This window comes from Lepidothrix coronata, unplaced genomic scaffold, assembly GCF_001604755.1.
Source record: "Lepidothrix coronata isolate B3197 unplaced genomic scaffold, Lepidothrix_coronata-1.0 Scaffold102, whole genome shotgun sequence".
NCBI classification, from domain to species: Eukaryota; Metazoa; Chordata; class Aves; order Passeriformes; family Pipridae; genus Lepidothrix; species Lepidothrix coronata.
In genome coordinates, this window is record NW_016690282.1 from 1,296,089 (window position 1) to 1,318,573 (window position 22,485).

General features: G+C 40.1%; 2 protein-coding genes across 6 annotated transcripts in view; one reads left to right on the forward strand and one right to left on the reverse strand.

The window, feature by feature from the left end:
* Positions 1-22,485, reverse strand: part of NCF4 (neutrophil cytosolic factor 4) — a 56,904-nt gene that overhangs the window by 27,634 nt on the left and 6,785 nt on the right. The gene's annotated exons all lie outside the window — the stretch shown is intronic.
* PVALB (parvalbumin) lies at positions 6,345-19,900 on the forward strand. 4 transcript variants are annotated; one of them, XM_017823387.1, is made up of 5 exons: positions 6,345-6,431; positions 10,032-10,099; positions 12,070-12,202; positions 12,672-12,781; positions 19,863-19,900. In XM_017823387.1, exons 2-5 carry the CDS (start codon positions 10,039-10,041, stop codon positions 19,883-19,885), a joined length of 327 nt encoding a protein of 108 aa, XP_017678876.1. In that variant the 5' UTR covers positions 6,345-6,431; positions 10,032-10,038; the 3' UTR covers positions 19,886-19,900. The 4 variants fall into 4 exon arrangements, with proteins under 4 accessions (XP_017678876.1, XP_017678873.1, XP_017678874.1 ...); XM_017823384.1 differs by lacking the exon at positions 19,863-19,900 and adding an exon at positions 18,196-19,822 and having other exon boundaries at positions 6,350-6,431; XM_017823385.1 differs by lacking the exons at positions 6,345-6,431; positions 19,863-19,900 and adding exons at positions 9,338-9,356; positions 18,196-19,822.

A 22,485-nucleotide genomic window follows, 5' to 3' on the forward strand; every position in this document is an offset into this window, starting at 1 on the left:
CACAGGAGAATTCAGTGTTTGGGTCTGATTTAGGCCATGAACTACACGGATACATGTTTTTAGTGCACATAAGTTTGTTTTGTGTGTATCTGCTTATTAATAACTGGACTGATGCTGTTCAACTCATTTCATCAGGGTGACTGAAACAGTACTACAGATTTATTTACTGTTATTCTCCTTGGCTGGATTCAAATCATGAATTAAACTTGAGAAGATGTCTCATTTACCAATTATGTAAATGGAAGAATTGTTTTCTAATGAAATATTGGCAATAGATAAACAGCTGACACAACAGTGCTCCTGTTCTGCTAGTAGTTATAGACTTCCTTAGCTAGCAATTTCCACCTGGGAGGTTGGCAGGAAAAGCCCAAACTTGCCATTTGAGCATCACTGCTATAAAATTCTTCCCACTTGCTGTTAATCCAGAAAGATATGACTCCCTCACAAACCTCTAACTTCTAAATCCATCTCACTGTGCACTAACAGCTCTGAAATGAATTATAAGAGCGTAAGAAAAAAAAAGAAAAAAACTCCAACAGATTAATTAAAGAATAACTATCTAAATTTGGGTTATCACAGGATTCCAACTGCTAAAACTAAAGTCCAATTTCCCCCAAAGCTGTTTACCCTGATCTAAATACTTTGACTGTTCTCCTACCAGCAGCCTAGTATAAATAGGAATAAGTAATGAAGCCATGGCTCTGCTGTGCTAGTTTTTCTGGAATATAACCCCTGTGGTAATAATTACATGGGCTTATCCATCCCAGTGTGAACACCACCAGAGTGTCAATTATGACAAATGTCTGATACCCACAAGTGTCTGTTGTAAAGAAAACCAACTGTTTCCATTCTCTTAACCTTGGGGTCAAGGTTTCCCACTGGGACTGACAGCTTTTTTTCCTACTGTAAATATCCATTTGAGATTTGCTAGGAGGTGTTATGATACACAGACCTACTCTTTTAGCACTAGCTTTTTTTCTTCTTGGGTAATTTGAGCCTAACTCTCCCCAGGGGTTTACACCTATCTCTGTTTTTCATTTGTATTATCTCCTTTGGGTGAGACATTTCACTTTCTTTTCCACACCATTTGCAGTACAAGCTGGAGAGTCCCCAAAGCCCCTTGGTAGCATGGACTATTAGTGACCTGTTTCTCACCTCTGGGATATCACTTGCAGCCATTTGCTATTTTCAGCTTTTGAGACAATTATCAGAGGAATGGAAAAATCAGTAAAACTGGAACCACTAAGCTTCTGTCCTAGGAATACAGACTTCTCCAAGGCAAACCAAAGAACAGGCCTTTGCAGAAGGAAATGATGATTAATATGTGCAAAATAATGGACATTTTCAGTCACAGAGTAGTAGTATAAAATACATATATACCTACACGAATATACTCATATGAAGCCTAAAGAGGGCATATATGAACTCAAGAGCATCGTATAAGTAAAGAGTCAGAGTACACATGGAGTGAACATTTATGGTTTATATTAGGAAAAAAAAGACTTTTTTTTTTTATGGGTGCTGTAAGTCATTCTTTTAGTTGATTTACTTTCCATATACGTTCTGGCTGCCTGATCCTTCCACTTTTCACATGTATGTGGTATTATAAACTACACTGAGGAAAATAATAACTACCATTGTGGATCAAAATTATTTCCTTCCAGTTCTCTAACCCAGCGTCCTGTCCCCAACAGTGGACATAGAAAAAAGGCTTTGAAGGAACATTATGATGCTTTCACCTAATACTATCCCAAATCTCAACTGCTTTAGCTCAGGAGCTTCACAAGCTGGATGTGGCCTGTAGGAGTTTGGACCCCTTCAGTGGATCTCTTCCATGAATTTACCCATTCTCCTCTCCAACACATAAAAGTACTCATCATCACAACAGCCTTGGCAGACTAAATGTAATAGATGCTACATTCTTTAGTAAGTAAATTTATCTTTTGAAAAAGCTACAGGTTGTATTCACAAACCTGAAAAGTTTAGTGGTACTTTTGTCATGAGAGGTTTCTCCTAAAATTCTGGAAAACTTCTAATGTGGATATCGACATTTCATCTTCCCAATAATTACCAGCTGTCATACTAATTAAAACTCATATTTACTCCTACTCCTCCAAAAGACTTTCAGTACAGGATTTCTGGAATCCTGAATCAATGTACTGTATGGTTTATGGTTATAGAGAGCACCTAAGATGTCTCATTTCAGCTAAGGATAGCAATATGATATTTGTTCCGTTTTTAGAAGTAAGGTGAAAGGGGACAATATACCTAGGACCTTGTGAAAAGGGGCAGGTTTGATAGCAGGAGCAGGAGGAAGAAATATACACCTATGTCATAACTTAGAGACAAAACACCAAAGAAAATACTGCTATTGTAAGATTCCTGTCCTGCCTCTAAACATAGGTGAGACCAGCACTGAGCTTAGAGGAAATAAAGAACTTCCTGTATAATAAATATTGGCTATAAAATGCTTCAAAATCTTTTTAAACAAAATATACTGCAGGCATACAAAATATTTTTTTAAAATATTTTAAATTGTTGCGTGAATTCTTTCCAAATCTACCTGTCCTGTGGATGGGTTAGTACCTGATTTATCATTCTTATATAACAGGGTGGAGTCTATAACAAGCAGTTTAGAATACTCTACAAGCTCAGACAGCAAAGGAACTCCATATTATGCTGTGCACCACAGTACCAAGAAGATGCCAACAAAACAAGGGGAATACAAAAAAAAAAAATAAGCAAAATTATTACAGGTCTAGAGAGGCTGATTCATGAGAAAAGGTGTAACATAAATAATTTCGTATAGCTTAGCTTACCCAAGGACTGAAGGATATTATAACTGTTTGTAAAATCAAATGAAAAGCATAAGCACCAAGAAAAAGAAGGCTGATCCAGAGACTTATATGAGCTACTGATGCAATAAAAATATATAAGAGAAAATTTAGCTGGCAACCAAGAAACATCTCTTATCAATAAAGTCTTTTATCAATAAAGCCTCTAAAATTTTAGAATACGCTTTCAAATAAAAAAAAATCATATGACTTTGAGCCAGCAGTGTGCCCAAGTGTCCAAGAAGGCCAATGGCATCCTGGCTTGTGTCAAAAACAGAGAGGTCAGCAGGACTAGGACAGTGACTGTCTCCTTGTACTCAGCACTGATGTTGCTGCACCCTGAATCCAGTGTCCAGTTTTTGGTCCCTGATTACAAGAAGGACATTGAGGCACTGGACCATGTCCAGAGAAGGGCAACAGAGCTGGTGAAGGGTCTGGAGTACAAGTCCTGTGAGGAGAGGCTGAATGAGCTGGGGTTGTTTAGCCTCCAGAAGAGAGGGAAGTTGTAGCCGGGTGGGTGTCAGCCTCTTCTCCCAGGCAACCAGTGACAGGACAAGAGCAAATGGCCTCAAGCTGAACCAAGGGAGGTTCAGTTTGGACATTAGGAAGAATTTCTTCCCTGAAAGGGTGGTTAAGCATTGGAACATTCTGCCCAGAGAAGTGGCAGAGTAACCATCCTAGGAAGTGTTCAAGAAGTGACTGGATGTGGCCCTTAGTGCTGGTGGTGTTCAGCCAAAGGTTGAATTTTGTGATCTTGGAGGTCTTTTCCAACCTTGATCATTCTATCATTCTATTATTTCTTTAACAAATAAGGAAAAGAAAGGTGAGTAAAAGATGGCTGGCTGGTAAACCTGAAGACTGAAGTTGCTTGTTATAACACAAGTAGTAGACATGGGAGATAGCAGCAGGGTAAGCTTCCTTTTTAAGGTGCTATGCTAATGCTGTGATGACACCATGCAGAATATTGGGTACATTGGCTGATAGGGACCTGACCACCTTACTATTCAGACTACAGTCATTTATGTGTGGTGGGAAAGAGGAAAAAAAATTATAATGGATGATCATCCCCAACTCTGCATTGTACATGTATCCTAAAAGGGAAGCCCAGTCCTTATCTTTTCCTGAATGAACACAACTGAGATGATAGCAATATGTAACCACATTACCGAAACTAAGGAGTGCTGTAATACAAACTTCCTCCCTAAATTCTATCATTTCACACAGGTGAACTCTCAGTGAGCCTGTTGCCACAATTCTCTGTGTCTTTCAGTTTCAGGCAGATTTTTACAAATAGTCTAGATGTGTCAGATTTTGATTGTATTCTTCTTATTTTAAAAAAAATGAACAAAATGCCTTTTGATTAAATACTTGACATGTAACAAAGACCTCACTATATGGTCAATGTGGTCATAAATCTGCTTCTCGCTTTGTAAATAAGCTTTAGTAAGAACTAACTAAAAGGATAAGAAAGGATTTCCACTAATCAGGATTGCTTTCACATGGTTGAATTACACAGAGGAATCACAATGACTAGTCCTGCACTTGCTCTTCTGTCACCAGTGGACAAATGCGCTCATTCCAGTGGAGCAGACAGAAATGGAAGCCGCACTCCAATAGCCAAAAAGGACAGTCCTACAATCCTTATCCTCTCTAAGCTGCCAAAAGGAGGTAAAAGAGAAAAGTTGTTCTGCCAGCTACCAAATGGAAATGAAGCATCCCGCTAGCAACCATGAAATACTGGTATCCCTAAACCAGAGTCTAATCTTGGTACTACATCAAGGGTTTATAATATGTGACAGTTTAAGGCAAACCCCACATCACTGAATTTAGCAAACAGCATACTATTATTACACTATTCCAAAGGTGACACACCGATTGGTTGAAACATCTGAACCCACATGAGTCAGCTGTCTCACACTGTAATTATCACCTGCTCTGAGCTAAAGCATGGACACAGTGTTTGTGAGAAATAAAGGAGGCTACTGAAAAGTAATATTATTTCCTCTACTACTGAAGCACACTGAAAATTCAAAAACCACTGCAGGAAGTGTAATAAAAAAAAAAAGAGGGAGAGAGAGAGAACACTAAAATGATTGCATTAACCGTTGTGATGTTTGATTCAATAAAGCTACCTCTTTAGAAATTATCTAAAGCTGCTGGAGTACCTCCAGTTTATCAAAGAACTCAGCATCAAAATTATATTGGCAGTAGAGAAATATTTTTAAATATTTCTATCCCATACATATCTCATTTATCCTTCCTCACTTCTAGGATCAATTAACCAAGCTAGAAAAATCTGTTTTGCAGAACTTGCCCTTCCCCAAAGATAATTTCCATTGAATCACAAAAATCTTGGTTGCTTTTTAACCTAAGCAATGTTGGGTTTGACTATTGAAACAGAAAAGATCTTTTTTTATTCATAAATATACTCCAGGTAAATTTGATGCATAATCCTTTATAAAACGTTTCCCTTTGCCAGAAAAACATTAAATATCAGGGAAAGTGTCCCCAGATGGATTACAGAATAGCAAATACCTCTCAATGGCATTTTTAGTTTTGTTATTATTGCTTGACAGAGTAAAAATAGAAGTGTCTTCAAAGGTGTCTTTCCCTGGAATGAGCAACTCAGCAGAAAGAAAATTTATATGCTGAAAAAGTTACGGTCAATGTATTATGACTGTATATATTGTATCTCTTCATTTACAATGTCTTGTCTCTCCTAAGAAAGCTCATGTTGTAAATTTTTTAGACTTCTATAGCACCTTGCCCAATGGGGCCCTGAATGCAGATTTTGGATGCCCCTTTAAGTATGAGCAATCAGAATTACACAATTGAGTTTGCTGTTGCCTGCAGGAAAAAATATTTCTGACTTCCTTCAAGGCCAAGCGGTAAGGCTGAATGTTGCAGCTTCAAGTGCAGGAGGCAATTTAGAGCTGTTCTATTTTGTTTCAAATAGTATCTGCCAGGGCTAAAGAGAGAAAAAGACAAATTCCCGAGAGTGTCTTTGTTCCCCTCACTCGGATGAGGGCATTACATCTTCCTATCCCCTCCTTCACGAGCAGAGTCCCATCTCTCGAACTGAACGTCCTGATTCATCGTGATCTCCCCGATGCCACTTTCATCTGATGTATGATTCACGACCCTTTATAAAATGTTTTCCCTTGCTAGAAATACATTAAATATCAGGAAACGTGTACTCAGATGGATTACAGAATGGCAACTAGGTCTCAATGGCATTTTTATTGTTATTTGCCTATTTGCCCCGAAATAGCTCATTTATACCGCTTGCCTCTCCCCTTAACACTAAAGTTTCAAGTGGACCATCAGTTTGCCAAGGTAATGAGTTTTCACAGCCAGGGGAAGGTAAGTGCCAAGGATTATTAATAGTGTTCTTCGATTAGTTAAGGGAAAGATAAATGTGACACCGCCAACAAACCCCCTGAATATCTGATACCAGTGAGGAGTGGGTATCACCTGCCGAAAATAGAAAGAGCGAGAGAGATTATATAAGTGGGGTTCCTACCCCGAGTTCCACCTCTTTTTGACCACCTCCCTATCTCACACCCTTTTCAAGCGTGCTTAGCAGAGATCCAAGTGGTAAGTAGTAAGAAAATGCTCAAACTTCCACAGCAAACGTGGATTCGCCAGCTCCTGACAAGAAGCAGGACCTTCGCCCGAAGGAAAGCAGACTAGGATATCTTCCATCCTTCCGACCCCATCCCCCTTTCTACAAACAAAAGCTCGGAAACAAAGAGATGCAAATCTCCCAAACACCGAGGAATGGCTTCCCGCAGAGGAGACTTCAAAGGAGAAGATAAGACCATTAAAAAGGAGTAAATAACTGAACACATTGAGGGGACAATGAGGAGAAAAGGAGGGGAGAAAGTGAAAATAATAAAAGAAAGTGAACGAGAACGCAAGCAAGGACTCGGTGAGCAGAATTTACTGAAATGTCCAGCCGTGAACTGGCAAAAAAACCCCTAACATCCAAAACACATAGAGAAATGGCATCTCTCCTTCTGCACACACGATAGCAAGCGATGAGATGAAGATCTCTTTGGTGTGGTCATTAGGAAGCTAAAGGAAATGTTTCACTCTTTTTGCAAAGGACCACCGTCTTTCTGCTTCAGTGTTTGGCGTGCGGGCTTCGTAATGTTCAGGAAATTCTCCCTGAATTGTTTGCCTGTGGCGAGGGTGGGTCGATTTCTACTTAATTTATTGGGTCGTTTACTTAGTAAGAATTTCATCATTCTGGCGCTGGTGGAAGGGGGAGTCGATGTACATGAAAGCTTCTGGGCAGACAACTTGGAAATCCACGGTGTGGATTTTGCAAATAGTTCGGGCAGGAAAATTGGCAAAATCTCAGAGGTAAAGGAAAACGCGTCATTCATCTCTCAGGGATGATGAAGAAAGGTGAAGGGTCGAGTGTGAAACTGCCAATTCGTGAAACGCCTCTTTTATTAGAATAACAGTTTTGACTACGGCTTGGTGTTACAAGCTTCTGGAATTTTGCTAGTTGTACTTAAACAGGGGCAGTGCTGAGCTTAGAGATGGGCCTCAGCAGCTCTCCCATGTCAGATTCCCAGCTGTCCGCTTTGCAAACCTGTGTGTCGCTGCTTTTCTGGCCATGGAGGGTACACGGTTTCTGAGCAGGGGACAGGGAGCTGGGGGAAATGTTATTTACGCTCTACAGATGGCTCCACCTGATCTGAAGCCTCATTTTTCTGACACCTCTCACTTTTCGCCTCCACAGCATGATTAGGCCGTAGAGCCCTCACAGATCCGATGACGGAGGGAAAGCTGGGCAGTTCGCGCATCGTTAGGGATGCGGAGGGAGCCGCCGGGCTCCCATCCCCAGGACACAGACACGGAATGCGCCTCTGGCCGGCTTGCTTGGCATGAGGCTAGTTAACCTGATAGGCGTCTGACAGCACAGCAGGCAGCGCTGCGCATCGCTTCTGCCAGCTACCTGCTTGAGTTACCCCCAGGGCAGCCTTCCAAATGTGCTCTGCCTTGTCAGCAGAGCGGGGTTAACACCGAAACACGAGTCACCCGCAACGACAGCATCTTCACTGGCGGGAGGTCAGGTGCGTTCCTGTTGGTAGGGACCTAAAAGGAGGCTCTGCGCCTCCAAGACCGAGGGTACCTCAACAACGGGTTTGCAAAAGGTTCATAAAGGAGAAAAACCTGCGGAGACTGAGGCCCGTCTCCTCTTCAGACCTCACCGATGTTATACGCAACGAAGGAGGGTGATGCAGCATCGGGCCGGCACCACCCGCACTGGGAGCAAGAAGGGATTCTTCTCTTTTCCCTCCGTTAAGAAGAAGTAAAGGAACGTCAATGACATAAGGTCTCGACATTTATCTCTGGCAAATAGTTGTATATTGATTGGTCTACACTTAAATTATGTGTAAAATGGACTAACGACAAGGTTTTAACCTGTTCTACAACGAGGCGTTTTCAACTCAGCTCTCCAAGCTGAACTCCACTAAAGCAAGAGACCCAAGTACGCCGAGTACTGTCTTTACTGCACCTTTCCATCTCCCATATCCAAAAGAAGGGGGGCTGCTGACCCACGTGGGAAGGTGCGTGGAGCTCCTCTGTGGGGCTGCGGTTTATCTCGTTTCAGCTCCCCAGCGTTCAGCCCCTCTTTCCCTGTGGATCAAGGAAGGATACGTCCTGCCTGGGGAGAGGGACTCGGCTCCCCCGTCCGTCTCCTTGTCTGTCCTCGGAGAAAACTAGGCATCCTCATACCTCAGGAAACACACGGAAAAGGGGGGAGAAGGGGGACTTCCAAAGAGAGAAAACCGACAGTCCCTCCCACAACGAAGAGACGCTGTTTAAAAAAGAAAAGGGAAAAAAAAGGGGGGGAGACCCCAATGTCACCTCCTCCTCCTCCGTCCTTCTGCGCTCAGTGGCATGGTAATGATTCACCCATTATAGCTGTACTTGGGCCGCGGAAAAAAAGGATGGGGCTTTTACTTTTAAAAGTACAGAGCAATTACTGCAGCGCGACCCGAGGTTCTGCACCAGCCGCCCCCTTTTCGAGGCCGCTCTCCGGCGGCCCCATTCAGAGGAAAGGTGTGATCGTGGCAGCGGGACCGGGCCGTACCCGCTGATCGCGCCCGGGGATCTCGCTGCCACCGCTCTGTCCTCCCCCGTCTCTCCTGGAGCAGCGATGCCAATACTCCTGCAGAGATCTGCCCTACTACTGGGCCCAAACCTTGGCTATCTCAGCCTAATGGCTCCTGCCCAAACTCTGAGAGCAAGTTGGACTTCTTGCCATATTTCACTTGAAAAATGGGCACAGATTCTTGGAGAAAAAGAAACAACCCTAGAAAACACATTACAAATCCTAAATCCTTTTTTTTTGACGCTGTCGTAGAGTGCCTGGTCCCGCCTGAGAAGCTCACTACCTCACAGGAGCTCCGCACGAGCATGTTGTCACCTTGCATCTCGTTTTGCCACGAGAAGATTCTGCAGCATATTGTGTATTACAAACGGATTCTGTAGGATTCGCAGGCATGTGATAATTAATTCAGCGAGGATGATGCTTAATATGGACTGGCCCGAAAGAAACGAGGTCTAAAAGGAATATGTGTGTGAAGGGGAGGGGGAAGGGAGAAGGGGGAGATGTTTGAAGTGTTTGAACGATAAGGCAAATGTTCAAAAGCTACATTATATTTGCTTCTCGACCTGAAGAGCAGCTTGAAGCTTGGCATATGCTGCAGTTCCTTACTCATCACCGAATATAACGGGTAAAGCTCGTCCTGACTTACTAAAGGAAAAGGCTCTGCTCTGCACCACTAGTTTGTCCACCGCACCCGAGGACTTGACCTTGGCAAAACTCTTTCTCCAGCCGGTATCTCAGCAGACTCTGGCACTGCTCCAGTAAGCCTTAGGCTCCAGCCTTCCAGAGAGCGACCCCCACTCGCGTCCTCCCCCACCCCAGTCCCCTCAAAGGCATCCCCGTGCCCTCTCTTTAGCTGAACCCTCGCGTCTGTGGACTACTTGGTGCTCTGCAAACTGGAGAGCGACAGCCCACGGCACTTATCCACGCAGAGCTATAGAGCTGGCACAGGTCCAGCCTTTCCCGGTGTGCCATCCCCACACAGCACTGCAGCTTTGGTCATATGAGCAGAAATGATGAGAAAAGCACTTTTTAATCTTTTCGCACTTGCTTCCCTGTTCAAACAGTTGCAGGATGGCTATGACTGACGTGCTCAGCGCTGAGGATATCAAGAAGGCTGTGGGAGCCTTTTCAGGTAAGTGCTTTTTTCTTTTTTTTTCTTCTCTCTTTTCCCTCTTTCATCTCTTCAGCTTAGGATAGCAGTGCATTTATTTAAGCTATGGGAAGATTAGAGGAACCGGCTAGACAAAATTTCAAATGAGGATGTGTTTTCAGAAGTGCAGTGAATGCCTCTGACAGGTTTATGAAGTACAAGGCTGCATTCTCAGCAAAGTTGTCCTGCACGTTACAGAGGTGAAATATTTATTTTAAAGGAAAGCAAGCAGTAACAGCAGATAGACGTTGCTTCTACGGAGAGGATACTTTCAAAGGGAACAAAACCCTCGACGAACCACGCTGCATTATATCTTGATGTGGGATGGGAAGTCAGCAGTGGATGTCGGCAGCTTCCCACTCATTGCTGAAATTCAGTTTCAGGTATTACAGAACTCTGTTTCCCATTTCAAGGAGATAAGAAACCGCTCTCGTACTTCCTATGCGGAATCCCCGGGTGGATTTAGCTTTTCGGGATGGAGCAGAAGGCAACAGTAGAGCAAGCGGGTGCACTGCTCGACTGCAGAAGCTCTCTGCAGGGCGAATAGCTGCAGCGGTCCACACTTTCCTCTCAGACTCCTCCGGGTTTCAGATATTCCTTATCCATCTCATTCATCGCGACCCCTAAAACTGACAGCAAACCCTCTTCTCTGTGCTTACAGAGATTCAGGTAGTTAAGGTTGCTTTCAAAGAAAAGCTAGAAATCGTGCTCCCGGATGCACGTTCTCCACCCCCTCCCCCAAACTACCTGGCTGACCGCACCAACCCGGAGAGACGCCTCTGTCTATCCTGGTCTGTGCGATGACCTTCCCGAACAGACAGAAGCGCAAAACCCGCTGAGCCCGACTCATCTCAGCAGCCGGAGAGTCGGAGAGACTGACAAACTGCTTTGCTCAATTGAGCAGCTGTTTTACTCATTAGCTTCCATTGTCCTATGGCCATCTCCAAATCTCGGAGCAGATGCAATTAGCAGCAAGTAATGACAGATCTCAGTCAGGCAGATCACGAAAGACTGAGATTCCTTAATTTTATGTAATAGGAAAATTTAATGCGGCGGGAATAAGAATGCACGGGGAAGGGGAAAAAAAGTCCACCGCAGGTTTTGGAGGTCACTGTATCGGATTTCTAATCCACATCACAGTCATTACGCTACCTGGGTGGGACAAAAGCGGGTGCGGTTAAAGGACAGGAGAGGTGGAGCAGGTAAACTCATTTATCTCGGCTCCGATTTCAAGGGCTCCGGGTTGTTTAGGTTTTTTTTTTCCTCCCCGGAGACCGTTCCTCACAAGGTCTTGCAGGCAGCGCGCCGTACAGCACTCCCTTGCAGGATCTGAGCTCACACACCACGATTGCACATACCTTTTAGCGGTCGAAATGCAACACTGATTTCTAGTAAGTCTCCAGGAAAAAAACGAAACAGAGCTGAAACAGTCGTGTGCTCTGAAACACTTCTCGCAATGCTAGGCTCCATGGTTGAGCAAGAGCTTTTTTTGGGGTTGTTTTTTTTCCCAAAGGTGGAAATATCAAAAAGTGACAGCTATGTAATAGTCAGAGTCTGCCCTCAAATGTCTGTTCTGACTTAAAACTTAGCAAAAATAAAATAAATAAAAAATGTTTAAGGCACTGAAATGAGACTAAGCAGGTTAGAACTCAGCTCTCAACTCTATCACAGACTTCTTGTATGACCTTGAGCAAGTCTCATACCCCCGTGGCTCAGCTCTTCATTTGCAAAACGGAGGCATTGCCCCTCTCCCCCTGCGTTTATTTCCATTAGCACCTGTGAAGCATGGACGATTACACTGCGTACAGTGTCACATCCAGCTCCTACTACAGTTGGGCTCGACTGTTCCTCCCAGGACAGGACAAACAGCAGTATGGAAAAAAACCCCGGTGTGTGTTGGTGTATGTTTCAGTTATTTTTCTAAGCATTTCTCTGGTTTTCATCTCTTACAGCGGCTGAATCTTTTAACTACAAGAAGTTTTTCGAGATGGTAGGATTGAAAAAGAAGAGCCCAGAAGATGTGAAGAAGGTTTTTCATATTCTTGATAAAGATCGAAGCGGCTTCATTGAAGAGGAAGAACTGAAGTAAGTAAAGATACATCCTTTCTCTAATAACCCCACCTTAAGAGTCTAATTCCCTGTGGGGTTGGTTTGGTTGGTTGGTTGGTTTGGTGGGGGTTTTTTGGGGGGTGTTGTTAACAAGAATCTAGGTAATAACATACAATTCAAGCTCTTGACTAGTATTTGTGTGCAACGTGAGTTGTTTGCTAAGCATATGATCTTAAAGTGTGTTGGAGATATTTAGCTGTAACTTCGATTGTAGGATGCCTGAAACACATGAATGGTCAATACCTTACAGATAGTTCTTCAGTCAAATGCAGTTTCAGAGTAAAGTGCTTCTCTTGAATGTTAAAGAAGGTCAGGAACAGAAGATACAACCCTGGATTCCAACTTGCATATCAAATCAGTGGTAAAAAATAAATGTGCAGTGTAATTGCTCTGGGGGAAAAAAAAAACCAACCCAACTTTCCTTTTTTCCTTGCCTTCTCTTCAGGTTTGTACTGAAGGGCTTTACCCCAGAAGGAAGAGACCTATCAGACAAAGAAACGAAGGCTCTTCTGGCTGCTGGAGACAAGGACGGTGATGGTAAAATTGGCGCTGAGGGTATGTGATTAGAGGAGTAAACTTTGACAGTAACGTTCGAATATTACTCTTACATACAAGAACTGAGAAAACCTAGGAATCACTGGGGGCTGTGACCTTCTGAAGGACACAGTCTGGGTTTAATGAAATGCCAAGTCCTGCTACATTTGCCATGCCTTGCTTGGAGGCTTTTAGGGAAGAGGAGCGGAGTTCTGACACTAGAGGGGGCAAGAATTCACAGAACCCAGGCTGTGGTTCAGGCACAGTACAGCGCAGGACTAAGTACCTATCCAAATTCTAGTTCAATTAGTTTAATTTGTCTGTTATCAGTGGAGTGAGGATCAGGACACTTCAATTTCAAAGGTCCAGGCTCGACTATAAAATTTAGAAAGAAAAAATCTGGGTACCAGCATTTCTGCTTGATTAGTTAGCAGGAAAGTAATGCATGACTTAGCAAAGCAATGCTCTTAAAATTCAAAGTACACCCATTTTGCCACAGAATTTCTATACAATAACAGTCTATCCAGCTTATCCTAGTGTTTATGTGGGTCTTTACAGCTAAGAAAGCTTGTCACTCCCTTTTACTGAATATGAGAAATACAAGAAAAGAACAACTTTTCCTCTCCTGCAAAAAACTACTCCTGTTTACTATTCCCCCTTCAGATGAATCAGTTTAGCTCATATAAAAAATTTCTCCTTTTTCCTCTTTCTGGGAGGTGAGAGTGAGTGACACATATTGGAAGAGACATGAAGAGATGCGATTCTGAACTAAAACTTTCTTCATTGCAGAAGATAGTAGAAGTTTGTGGCCAGAATAATAAGTCACCTAGAAGCAGGCAGTTGCTAAGTTTTTGCCATATTGATAACCCGTATCATAAGTTAAAATCTAAAAAAATACCTAAAATGCTCATATCTCTCTGTGTTATCTAATCTCTGGGATTTGTAAGAAGACAGAATTAAAAAAAGAAACAAAAAGCAAAAAGCAAAATACAGTAAACTAACATACTCTCTAATTTAGAAGCTGAAAAAATAACACACAAAATCAGCCACTGACATATCAGTCAGGTGATACATTAGCTGAACTGCCCATTCATAGCACATTGGCATATCAGTGACTATGCCCCTGTTCCTAGACCAAAGTCTCTTAATTTCTCGGATTATGACTATAGTATGGTTGCAGAGGAGCAATTGTGCAGCATTTCAAGGAGGCTCCTGCTAAACTTTAGCAGCACTGCTGAATCCAATACGGGTATAATTATTTAAAATTTCATTATAATATAATTTTATTCATTATTCTTTATTATATGGGTCTTCCTTATACACATTAAAATTAGTGACAATAGTACTACCGGGCAAGATTTTCAAAACAATACCTAATCCAGGTAAGTAAGCTTATAGCTGATTCACCAACCTCACATTAGATAAATTTTCAGCTATTCCAGAAGACTGCAAACCAAATCAAAATCAGTCTCAACTGGAATAAAAGAACTATATTGCAGAATGATTTTGGCTTATACAAGAGAATACAGCATTAATATTTTTACTTAAGATTGACCATTTTTTTCTTAAAGTTGAAACAATGCCTGAAAGCCAATACATTGTAATAAAGCAATATGAAATGCCTCTTCTCCTTATCTCTGTCTTCTACAACTTTTATTGTTCCTTAACTTTGAAATGGAATTACTCTGAATTTATACTTGATAATGAGAAGAGAATGATGTGCTTTTTTCTTCTACTTCTTGTGACTATATCCCTACCATACAACACTACCAAGTTTCTTTTCCATTTCTTAAATTTTACTTCAACAGCAAATTGTTACACCAGAAATGCTTGAAATACATCCCCCATTTGGGACTGTGCCCAAAGGATGAGGAGGATAGATACTTCCCAGCTTTTCCTTTGGTTCATAAATCCAGTTCCAGAATCTAACCACATAGGTAAATAAAACATAAAGTCACGGATGTACATCGCATTCATATTCAGCATTGCAATGCTGTATTTTTGTTCCAAGCTGTTTGTTTCCCTGTAACTGAATTGTCAGGCATCCCTTTTACCCCTTGTTTCAAGCAACCAGCTTCAAACAACACTATATGGCCACAAGCATGTAGCCTTTCACAGGGGTTAATGTTAATTCTCCAGATGGCCCTCGAACGCTGTCCCTCAGGAGCCCAGAGCAGTTGTAAGAACTGATCTTCAGGGATTTCTAACATCACACAGCCAACTTTGTCAGATATACACCACAAACATTAATCCCAGCCTAATCAGCCTTCTTCTAGCTGGGGTCTCACATTACAAATTTCCTCTTAAGTCTCTTGCTTTAAACCTCTTCTCATTCCTGCAAGATTGTTCAGCTCTGAAATACTTTCACCAGTTTACCTCTCATCTGATCATGAGTTCTAGCTTGTGGCTGATGTGCCAGTTTCAAACAGCTGAAAACTTGAAGCCAGTTCATGTAAGACATGATCATCTTCTGTGTGGTGTCAAACCCCCACCATACCCCACCAATGTGGACAGATGATGATGAATACAAAAAAAGTTCCAGGTCCAGGACAGGTTATCTAATAATGTTCCCAACATTAGCTTCCAGACTGGACTGGAAAGTGATGCTGAAGCAGCTCTGCACGCTTCAGGAAAATATTTTCAAGGACAGTGGAACTTTTAGGACTGTGCTCCATTTAGAAATACCAAGCATTTTCAAATAAGAAAGAGGAGAAAAGAAAATTAAAATTTCTGCTCATAATGTTGGTTTTAATCTATTTTGTGTATTAGCATTGGACATGCAAGTCATGCCTTTCAGTTTCTTGATATCAATAGACTTGAGAAAGTACATAGAGACTTTTCAAAGATCATGCACTGTAGGCAGAACAAATCCAAATTTTTATCCCAGTAAATCAGAATCTTTTCCTTCACACAGCTCAACTCCTGCAAATATTCTTAAGTGTTTCAATTATTTCCTTTAAATGTTGTAAAAATGTGACATCAAGCATTCAAAATTACAACTGTTAAGTCATGACCTTGCCACAGGTAAAAGCCATGACAAAAATGAAGAGTCTTTTGGTAGTCCTCCATTTTTTATCCCACTTTGTGCCCTTGTATCTTATATAACAAATTACTGTCAGTCATTACTTATGAAGTTTCCTAAACAGATTTGCTATTGCAAAGATAATATAAAAAACATAATCTGATGAGAGAAATCGTGAGCCTACAACATGTTCTTTGTAACTACATCTGTCATACTAGTAAAATACTAGAGGGTATGCATTAGGCTGGTATATACTGCTAAACTGTACTGAACACAGTGAAATAACCCTCACCTAAGTCAGAGCTTCGACACGAGACAGTTAGTAAATCATGTTACATGACAAAATAGTCTAAATGCTCGTAATTGAAAGCTATTATTTGTGCAAAGAAAGACATAATTTTATTTGGAAGGATAACTACAACTGGAAACGAGGATGTAGTCAATCACAAGGATTCCCTTACTAACAGGCCACAGGCAATAAACATTTACAAGAATGACCAACAGGCAGGGGCTACTATACACAGTGCCTTATCTCAGAAGTTTTGCATACGTGAATACCCTTCGTAGCAGTGCCTCCACAAGCCACCTGTGGTTGGGCTAACCTTCATAAGAAAACAGTGAACTAATTTACAAGATTATTCAACTGGAACATCTTTGAAATATTTAAAGTATATTGAATATCCTGGGGAAAGTATAAATCATGTAGCAGTTATTCATGAAGGAGTATTTTATGGTTTGCTGGCTATCAGAAAGTACCCATGAAATATATTGCCATTAAGTGATTATATCACTATCAAAATGTACTATAGAAAATATTTGGCTGCAAGTCTGAATAGCCTTTTTCAAATATATTCTATAGATACAAATTAGTATAAAAAAAGATTTAATTTAGCTGTAGCAAGAATGACAATTTTTTCTAACAGTATACACATAGTTAGTTTTCCCTTTTGGAAAGGTCTCATCCATTGCAGTTCATGTTTCTCCCTGCAGGATTTATTCACACAGTGATTTAATAATTATACCCTTTCTCCTTTTCTGCCCAGAATATTCAGGGTGTCTATCACAAGCACTTAATGTTATCTCTTAAATTCAGTTTGCAACACTTTCGATCTATGTACCCACCATGTACAGGATTTATACATGTTTTGTGTTAACTAATCTGCATCACTAATCCTAATTTGGATTTACATCTTTCAAAATGATGGATAAATTGGAATTAATTTAAACCCTCTGACACTTTTATTTCTCAGTCTGGTTTGTCAGCATTTGGCAACTGTTTTTGGACATATCATCAAAAGTGCTGTCTGTTTGCACACAACAGTCAGTTAATATCTCACTGGTTCATAGTCTAGCATTTTTCAACTGAACACTAGAATATTCTTTAAAATGCCTAATTTTCATCTTCTATCTTTCTTAGTTGCCAGACATTACTCTTCACTATGTCAAACTTCAGTGATTTTTTTCTTGAGCCTTCACCGACGACTGCCTCCCGTATTTTTCATTTTCCTCTCAGCTGATTATGTTAAACCCATAAACCACTCTCTCTGCATACCCTCTAATCCCTTTATCATCTTTGTTGCCCTTCTTGGGATTCCCTCCAGTCTGTCATTTTTAACGCGCTGAGGCACATACAACTGTGCAAGGTATTCTCATGTGTAACCGCTCCAAGGTTAGATGGAGTTAGGAATTATAACCAGCCAGCTATTCACTGGGATACAAATGTGCTTTTTCCATGCTTTATCTCCCCGCTGAAAGGCATTATGTATACTAAAGTACAAAATAACCCCAAATTGCACATAGATACATTTATGTAAATATTATGGATGTAACACTAATAAAAGCCACAGGGTAAAGTCCTGGCCCTCTGAGACCACAGAAATTTTTCTCATTCTCAGCAATATGGTCAAGATTGCTACATAGGTTGGTACCAGCCTTCTGGTTTTGTAATTTGTCATTTTCAGCCAATTTGGCATTACAAAATTGAGTTTAAATGCAATATAATTATAATACAGGGACACGAATACTTTGAAAGACTCATTAATGATTCTCTTTGCCAAACTCTGATATAAAGGAAATTTATCTTACTGCAAGATTAAATTTCCAGTTCTTGCCTTCATCCCATTGAGATTTACAGAGGAATAACAGGGAACTAATCAAGTTCTTCAGAAGAATAGTAGTGGACAGTCTTGACAGTCTGGCATGTGTAGCATTTCTCCCTTACCCTCAAAAATCCTTTCATTTCACTGTAAGATTTCCCAAGTCATACTTCCCCTTTAATTAACTTGGATTTCTTTGCTCTTCTGTTATTGTGATGTTTTTGCTACAGCAGTGACTCTGTAATCATTGTAATATGCTTCCTCCTTCCTTACATTTTCTTTTTTTAATATTTTTAAAAATTCTTTCCCTTCTCCAGAATTTGCAACTCTGGTGGCTGAATCATAAAGGCTTTGACCAATGCAAACCCTTCACCCATCCTTCACTGCCCAATTCCAACCACCTCCTGCTGACTGCTTTGGCTCCTGTTCTATTTATTTATGTTATTTTATACTCCAGCTCTGTTCTCTGCAATCCTGCAACTCTGTAATTGTGCTGAAAGATACTGTTAAAATAATAAAGGTCACATCAATCTGGGCTTTCTTCTCTCTCACTACAACTTGTTTCTTATTTTGTGTAGGCTTGGCACACACTGAGAGAAAATGTTACTCTTTTTTGCTGACATCCCTGCTGCTTTATCCCTAGCTAGGGTAAAGTGGGAAGAAATTTAAAAAATTATTTGGGATAAAACATGCATATAATGAATCATTCAGTCCAAGTTCTGAACTGTGGCAAAAGTGACTGTATTATTTTTAAGCTATCCCTGTTAAATGGGTGCATACTCATAGCCTGGAAAATCTCTAGTGATGGAAAATCTCTAGTGATGGCAATTACCCAACTTAATTTGGCAGTTTGTTCTTTCAACTTAATCAGTGTTATAGCTAAAAAGTATTTCCTAATATTTAACCTAGATCTCTCTTGCTGCAGTTTGGTGATCAGTAAATTGATCCTTGTCTGTATAATTTGTTAAATTTGCCCGGTCCAGGAGAAATTTGGGATAAAAGGTTTGACAGGAATATCAGTTGGTGCCAATCATACATCGAGATAACTTCACAACCTATTAAAAAGCAGTCACTTCTAAAACACAGGGCATGTTTACTAGCAGCATTACACAACTATCTAGGACAGTAAGAATGGAATATTCACAAGAAACAACAATATGTATTTCAGGAAAGGGGACACCAAGATTCAGGTGTGATGCTGCTAGTAAACATGCCCTCTGTTAAAACACTAAATCAAAAAATCCCACCAAAAAACATTTATTCTAACATTTACCAGAGAAGTGACTATCTTCTTTGAAGTTACATATAGGAAACTGAGACTCAAGCTAAGGAAATTACTAGACTAGAGTCAGCCTATGGCACAGCTCAAGGAAATTACTAACTAACAGTAAGCCTATGGCAGAGCTCAACACTTGTTTCCTAAATCCCGTTCAGTAACTTTGGCACCAAGTTCATGCTTTTCACCTCTGTCGTTGTCGTTGTTGTTGTTGTGTTGCTTTTAAAGCAAAGATTAAAGCAGGGGGAAAATCCTTTTAGGCAACATCTTCCCCACATCTTGACAGAACATTGATTACTACTGCAATAAAAAGGAAGGATATTTTCCATTTCTGTGTTCCAAATGAATCCCTGCAGCAATAATACCTTATTCAATTTAGATTTATTATCACTAATTTAGCACAGACAAAAAGATAAGGCTGAAACCCTGTCACCATCACACTGTAGAGAACACATCCTCTGCCACAGCGATTACCCAATGCTACTCGGGAAGCCAATAAATTCTCCCTAAAGCCATTGTAGATTTTCACTCTGTAGTAACTTGCAAGGAAGACTTTTTGCTAAGCTGCTGTGCGTTAAAAAGAAATCCTTTGGTTTTGCACAATGTATATACGGTTCTGAAGGATGTATTGATTTTTAAGTATTCTAAATAAAGCAAAAGAAAATGGATTGCAGTGGAGCGAGTTTATTTATTGCTTTTCCTCGGCAGCTGCTGACCCCACGTGGCAATAAAGCGCCATTACAGGAGCACGCAAGGCTACGGAAAAAGCATCAGGAACTCCGGTGTTGCAGTACTGTGAACGAAGATCCATGGAATTAGAGAATTGACATAAAAATCACTAAATAAACAAAGCCTTTTATAGTTCCTTCCTGTTCTTTGAAGCTGCAAGGATTTGTATTTCAATGCTTCACTGGATGGCATGAAAGCTGAAATTTTATCCAGGGCTTTAACAAAAAAAATAGGACAACAGAACAAATAGGAAAATAAACAGAGCCACTAATGAGTCTAAAAAAAATATTAATAGCATATTATGTGAAATAAAGCAAGTTACAATAATATTAATGGGAATATTTCACTAACATAGAAGTCTGAAGACCTCAATGATCCCTGTTTCAGTCTTTCTTCACATTATTCCCTCAATCACTCCGGAACAAGCAACACCGAGTGCCTAATTTGGCCTGAAAAATTTCAGCTATATAGTAATGGATAAGACGAAAAGAAATATCTCCCACTTTCAAACTGGACAAGTTGCAATGGGTAGAGAGACCTCCAAAATACCATTTTTACTTTTCATGGTGACAGTACTTGATATTCTAAACATGCATTTGGTCAGTTCAAATATATAAATATCTGGTATAATCAGATCCTATACTCAAATTCTGTATTCTGAGATCTTATAATCAGAATTCTCAAAAAATCTATTTAAACCCACTTTTTTTCCCCTAACTGCATTTTAAATTAAAAGTTCAAATTTTAGTGTTTCATGTCTCTGATACTAAAGAAAAAAAAATTCAAATACATGTGTGATATAAGTAAATCTCTGCTGAGAGACAAAATTACTGTTTTATCAATTATCATCAAACTATTATTTTTTTCGCTGCTGAGTCTTCAATGTTTCTCTTAAATTCTTACTTTTCCCATCCAAGTTTCTGCCAAACCTTCTCCAAATCTTGAATTGTCCTATTTCCAATTTTAAAAAAATTCATAATTTTCTTGGTAGGTGGAAGTTATCTAGTTTTAACTCAAAATGCAGCAAATAAATGCAAAACTTTGTTATGACAAAATAAGAAAACATTTTATACACAAAATATTAAATTATTCATTTTCATATTGCTCTTATTTTAATGTCTTTAAGACTGTCACAGAAACTGCTGTAAAGCCTGAAGAAAGCAGAATTTGCTACAAAATTTAATCAAGCTTTCAGCAGAGTGTGGATTATAGCATGCTTGACAAATAAAAAAAATCCACATTACCCTGCAATGTACTATTTTGTGAAGAAAGGTGGTTTAATTTTCATATGCATAAGCAAAGGAGCAAATTTGCTTTTTCCCACAAAACGTTTACCTTAATTTTCTTAATTGGCAGCTTACATCTTCTTCTTTGCCCTGAACAATAAGTGTTCCTTAATTATCTTCCCTGTTGTAACACAGAAAAAGTTATGGAAAAAAAAAATACTTCAGCCATGATGGTGAAGACAAATTTTAAAATAATCAATACCATCCTTTCCTTAGCTTCATATCCAATGGTTTGTAATGAGAAACAACTGGATGACATAAAATATGTTTACAGATTAAAAAAATAGACCCTACTTGTTCATATTGGTAGTCTATATTGCTAGGGAAGAAATACAGCTCGTGCTCAGCTACAACTCAAAAGGAAGAATAGCCAAATCCTCAAGGCATAGCTAAACCATCACCTCCTGACATTAGCATTTTAACAAAAAGGGTTTGTATCAACAGACCATCACCAACTCTTAAGATTTTTCCAATCACCATTTACCATTACTAAATCTTTATCAACAAATGCATAATAGTTTATACTTTAAGGGTCGTGCCAAGCTCTTAATGGAGTTTCACGGATCAGCAATTTCCCACATGTCTTATTTTGGGAATCAATGGACTGGAGGCCAAACACCTGTTCACTTCGTAGAAGCTGAGTTAGGATTTATATTTACAGTCTATTCACCAGTCCTGAGCTCATCACTGTCTAATGTCCTGCAATTGCTTCCACATTTCAATCACTGTTGTTTGCTTCTTTTGCCTTTTCTGACTAAACTAAATACTTTTGAAGACTGGTAATGCAGTTCATGTTCTCCTTTCCTGCAGCACACATAAGAATTTTGTGCTATAGCATCTAAACATTAACAACATTCTGTCCAAAACAGAGTTAATATTGTTACAGAATTAAAAACTGCAGCATTGCACAATATTTACAACAAGCTCTGCCTTAACAAAATAACATAAAAAATTATGCCTAAAGGTTCACTGAAGTCACAAATTAACCCACAAAATTCTTACTAATGAGCATAATGCACAAAACAACTTTATTTCATTAAAAAATCCTAGACTGAGATTTAAATGGTTGGCAGATAAAGAACCCATTCTTTTATTTACAAATCAATTGAAAATCAATTTCAATCAATTCCAGCTGAGGTTAAAGCACACTTTGACCTTGTTCCAACACCACTCAGGAGCCACGGGTAACACAGAGAGCAGAGCCCAGGCTTTAGCATATGCTGGTGATTAAAATACCTCCTCTAGGTCCTGGGCTCTCTCATTGCTAACATGGGCTTGAACCTGAGCTGCTGCTTCTTCATTCTGAGAGAGCATTT

Coding starts and splice junctions, on each gene's coding strand:
- PVALB (XM_017823384.1), top strand. CDS start 10,039: ATGGCTATGACTGACGTGCTCAGCGCTGAGGATATCAAGAAGGCTGTG. Junction 10,100..12,069: donor GGCTGTGGGAGCCTTTTCAG/GTAAGTGCTTTT, acceptor CATCTCTTACAG/CGGCTGAATCTTTTAACTAC. Junction 12,782..18,195: donor TGGTAAAATTGGCGCTGAGG/GTATGTGATTAG, acceptor TCCCTTCTCCAG/AATTTGCAACTCTGGTGGCT.